At 41.6% G+C, this 5,281-nt stretch overlaps 1 protein-coding gene across 1 annotated transcript; it reads right to left on the minus strand.

Moving 5' to 3' along the window:
• LOC109714069 (geraniol 8-hydroxylase-like) lies at positions 854–5,013 on the minus strand. The gene is made up of 3 exons (XM_020238477.1): positions 4,506–5,013; positions 3,426–3,775; positions 854–1,492 (listed from the first exon to the last, which is right to left on the minus strand). The coding sequence occupies exons 1-3, from the start codon at positions 5,011–5,013 to the stop codon at positions 854–856; spliced, it is 1,497 nt and encodes a 498-aa protein (XP_020094066.1).

Consider the following 5,281-nt stretch of genomic DNA (forward strand, 5'->3'; position numbering starts at 1 on the left):
CATTTTAATTGCCGGCATATAAACTAAACAAAAAATAAATTAAAAAAAAAAGAAAAAAAATAATTATTTTTTCCTAAATATTATTTAATTATGTTGGTGGGAGCAGTATCCAAGCAATTACACTAGCTATCAAACGTGGGATATATATATATATATATATATACAAGCGGCCCCTTGATCGAACATTCCCTACCAATTCCGCGAGCCAATTATATATAAATCGACTCATCCTATCAGCCAAAACGGCCTTGTCCGTTCCCTTTAGCTCATCGTTTTTAAACATGGAATTATAACATCAACATACATATTTTTAATTATCTTAAATTCTTAGAGCCTAAATTGCCATTTACGTGAAAGTATCGGAACTTAAAACTACAGAACCAAATCAAAATATGAAGATACATATATATAGAGTTCAGCTATTGTACTATTGACAGTATATAATTAATATTTACTATTTATTTTTTCACTGTTGGATTACTACTATTCCACCTACTACAACTCAGCTCTTGGCATCCAATAGTAAAAAAAAAAAAATAGATAGCAAATACTATTTTCATACTAACAATAGTATTTCGGTCGCATTCTATATGCATGTGTACGTAGGAGATAGAATATTATTGATAATACGAAAATAATATTTACTATTAATTTTTTTACCATTGGATGTTTATAGTGTTGTAAGGATTGGTGGAATAGTAGTAATTAATCCAAAGGTGAAAAAATAATAGAAAATACTATTCATATTCTATCAATAATATACCAGCTAAACTCACACTCTCTCTAGAAATATTTATATATATACCACGTACGTGAACGCATGCATGCATGCATGCATGCATGCAACCCTGCTTTAAAATTCGCGCGTGCCGCGCCACGGGACGGGCACCGCGACGAGGGGCACGGCCTTGCGGAGCGAGATGCCCATGCGCTCGCCCATGTCGACGTCGGCGCGGGCAGCAGGAGGAGGAGGAGGGAGGTCCCAGTCGAAGGCGAGGAGGAGGGCGGCGAGGACGTGAGGTAGGAGGCGGGAGACGAGGGGGATGGCGGGGCACATGCGGCGGCCGGAGCCGAAGGGGATGAACTCGTGGTGGCGGCCCTTGAACTCCACCGCAGCCGCCTCCCCGCCCTCGCCGAACCGCTCCGGCCAGAACCGCCCCGGCTCGCGCCACGTCTCCGGGTCCCTGCCCAGCGCCCACGCGTTCACCAGCACCTGCGCCCCCTCGGGCACGCCGAACCCCAGCACGGAGCACGCCCGCATGGCGCGGTGCGGCACGAGCAGCGGCAGCGGCGGGTGCAGCCGCAGCGTCTCCTTGATCACGCCCCTCAGGTACGGCAGCGCCGTCAGCCGCTGCTCTTCCACCTCGCCGTCTGCGGCGGCGCTGCGCAGCTCGGACTGGGCCTTCGCCATCGCCGACCGGTCCCGCAGCAGCTCCGCCATCGCCCACTCCATCGTCCCCGCCGTCGTGTCGATCCCGGCGATGAATATTTCCTGTATATATAATTTCTTATATTTAGTTAGCTGCTTTTAGGGCCGACAATCCTGCTCGCTGCTCATGCTTTAAACTGAGTTAAATACGAACTAAATTTTTCACCACAAAATTTTAATAAGTCGAGCGCGAGCTTAATCAGCTTGCTCGTGTTCTACGATTTGGAGTCTAGGCCAACTCAAATGTAAAGAGATCTATATTATTTGAATTTTAAGTTATTATATTAATATACATTTTTTTTCAGCATTTTATTCATGAGTATATATAACTGACGGTCTAATTTGTTATTCGTAAGACAGTTCATGTTTGACTCATCAATGAATAAGTAAAATACGAGCTGAATTTTTCATCTCGATATATTAACGAGCCGATTCATTTAAATAAACGATCGAATACCAATTGATGCAGTCTCCTCATGTTCGGCTGATTGAGGACCCTAGCTACTCTAGTATATATACGGTGACAATTATTCTTAGACTCAATTGCACTCAACCATACTGTGATTTAGTACTTTTTTATTTACTATTTATAACTTTTTTTTCAAAGACACTGCTATATTATTATATTCTATTAATCTTTATATTGTATTTTAAATTTATAGACAGTGCTATACGTACTATTGATACGATGTATCATGTACATCAAAGTTTTCTCGTGGATGGTACGTACAAAGTTAAACGTACGGCTAATAATTCAGTTGCAGAAAATTACACAGAAGCAGCAACCGTAGGTACAGTACAAACGATATTCCAAATCGACAACCCACTGTAAAAAGGAGGGAAATTCACGTGCTCTGTACTTTTATTTCGTTTTCGTTAATTGCTTATTTTTAGTAACTTTATACGACCCAAATATGTAATAATATAATAATATCAATTAGCGTACAAAATCGTATTGCATATTTAATATGTTGTTTACAACTAATATCTGAATTAGTTAATGAATTTAGGAAAAACTTCAAAAAAACCTCCCTGTGGTTTTGCGCATTCTCACTTTACTACCCTGTGGTTTAAAACGTATTAATTTGCTCCCCTGTGGTTTCATTTTTATCTTTTCGGAAGTTTTTTCGTTAATATTTCGTTACATTATATACAAAAAACTTCAGATAAACATCTATGTTTATCGAATATTTACTTTAGTATTCTTTAATTTTAACTTTGTCACCGATTTAAGAAAAAAATAATAATAAAATTGATAACAAAAAAAGAAAAACGAAACCACAGGGGGGCAAATTGATACGTTTTAAACCACAGGGTACTAAAGTGAGAAAGTGCGAAACCACAAGGAGGGTTTTTGAAATTTTTCCATGAATTTATGCAGGTGAAAGGAACAAGTGCAAAGTTTTTTTTTTTTTTTTTGAGATAGGTAGTACGCTGTCCGTTTCATTTATTTCATTTAAAAAATAAATTTAGCTGAAAATGTGAATCAACTAGGATTCGAACTTGAGATCTCAGATACTAACCATCAAGTTTTTGCCATTTGTTTTAAAAACGGTTGGTCAAGTACAAAGTTAATTAATGGATGCAAGGGATGTATATATATGTCCTCATCATATGTGGCTATTTTTTTTTTTTTGTGAAAACGACGTACTTGCTTTGTCTCTGCCTATCAATCCAACAACATGAAATTTGGCGTAGCTACTTATGATTAAAGAGTTGGATAACAAAATCAAATATTTTAAAAGATTGAATAATATCTTTTTTTTAAATGTTTCATAGTTTAGACGAACTCTGTACATTAATACAAAAAATTATACGAGGATTCTACGATCTCATATCTTATTACAGTTGGATACAGATTGAGAAATTGAATTTGTAACCTTTAAGTCTGAGGAGATTAAGTATATATGACTCTATGCAAAGGTAAAACTAATATATGGTTGATATGTACGATATATTTTGCAGAATTGGATATAAATCTTACACTTTCACTTACCACAATAACTTTGTTGATAGTATCGAAAGAGAGTTTGTGTGGTTCATCCACTCCATTCCCTTCGAACTCCAGCAAAACATCGAGCAAATCCTTCTTCTTCTCGTCCCCACACCGCACTCCGTTCTCCCTCTCGGCCACCCTCGCCTTCACCAACCCGCCGACTATCTCCAGCGCTCGCCCGATGTGCTCTGCCATCCCGCGCTGTATCCCCTGCGGGTCGAGCCATCGCAGCCATGGCACGAAGTCGGCGACGTTGGGCTTCCCCACCAGCTCCATTATCCGCCCTGCGTGGTAGAAGAACTCCTCGCCTTCCTTCATGTCCAGCAAGTCCCGCGATAGCACAAGATTACCTGCACATGCGTAGAACAACCGTTTTTCTCTAAAAACATAAGTTACCTTTAAATTTCTAAAGGCACGTGTCATTCTAAAACTAACATTTTATCACTAAATTTTATCGGTAATTTTTAATATTTAATTGTTTTAAAAAATATTTAACTTTTCGAAGAGAAAAAGTATAAAGTAATTTTTATATATAATTTTTGAAAATACAAATAGTATTTCTCCTCTCAATTTCTATGAGCCACTTTATTTTTGGAACACTCTTTTCTACATCTCGATTTTTTCCCGCGCGAATTTTAAAGCACGCAAGAGTCGAACCCAACGCGGCGTGATATTCTAAATTTATTTTTTATTCTTTTTTTTTCTTCCCCCTCTCATCGATTCAAAGGCTTCAACAATGTGAGAAATGTTCTTCGTTCGTCTCTACAACTCATCAAGAAGGGTTATAAATTTTACAACTGGAGTTGTAGCTATTTTTCCAAAGCTTAGTCAATTTTCTTTTTTTAAAAAAAATTAGCATTAGAAAAAAAAAAAAAAAAAAAAAAAACTAGTATAAAATTTAAGACCTTTAATTGATGGTGTTGTAATTTTTCTTTTTCCATGAGAGTCAAAATCATCCATATATATATATATATATATATATTAATTAAGTTGCGAGAGAATTAACGGTGTGTTTTCTTTGTGTAATAAATTAAGAGAAGGAAAAAAAATAAAAGAAAAGTAAACTAGTAGTGTACGTACCGGTGTGGTTGAAGGCGGTGAGGAAGAGGAGGCGGCCGAGGTCGACGGGGCTGCCGGCGGCGGCCCGGAGGCGGCGGACGAGGCGGTCGACGCAGGCGGCGCGGACGCCGCGCAGGGCGTCGAGGCGCGCGGCGGTGAAGAAGCCGGTGGCGCAGAGGCGGCGCAGCATGCGCCACGCGGGGCCGACCTGCGCCGTGATGATCGAGCCCTCGTTCTCGCCGTCGCCGCCGTAGCGCATGGCCTCGTACACCGTGCGCCCCGCGAGCGCCGCGTCGTGCTCCGTGAACATCGCCCGCGCCGCCGCGCGCGTCGACACCACCACCGTCGCCCTCCCCCCCAGCCGCAGGCTCATCAGCGGGCCGTGCCGCCGCGCCAGCCGCGCCAGCGCCGCGTGCGGCGACCGCCGGCCCAGCTGGTGCAGGTTGCCGACCAGAGGCAGCGGCCTCGGCCCCGGGGGCAGCGGCAGCGACAGGGCCGCGACGTCAACGTGGTCGCTGCAGCTGCTCATGTTGCTCACGCGATGATCATCGTCGCGTCGCCGCTTTGGGAAGACGTGTTTGCAGAGTTGGTATAGAGAGATCACGAAAAAAAATGACATGAGGAGGAAGGAGATAGAGTAGGATAACTCCATGACTACGAACCTTTGCAGTTTGTGATTATGGCATGCATCTAACATATATAGATGGTCGTGGCCGCGGCGAAGAGAAATGCTAAGTATTCTCACTATAGTTTAACTTACTTTTACTTTGTAACTTTATAGTTCAAAAATTGAGTTA

Source organism: Ananas comosus, linkage group 8, assembly GCF_001540865.1.
Source record: "Ananas comosus cultivar F153 linkage group 8, ASM154086v1, whole genome shotgun sequence".
NCBI lineage: Eukaryota > Viridiplantae > Streptophyta > Magnoliopsida > Poales > Bromeliaceae > Ananas > Ananas comosus.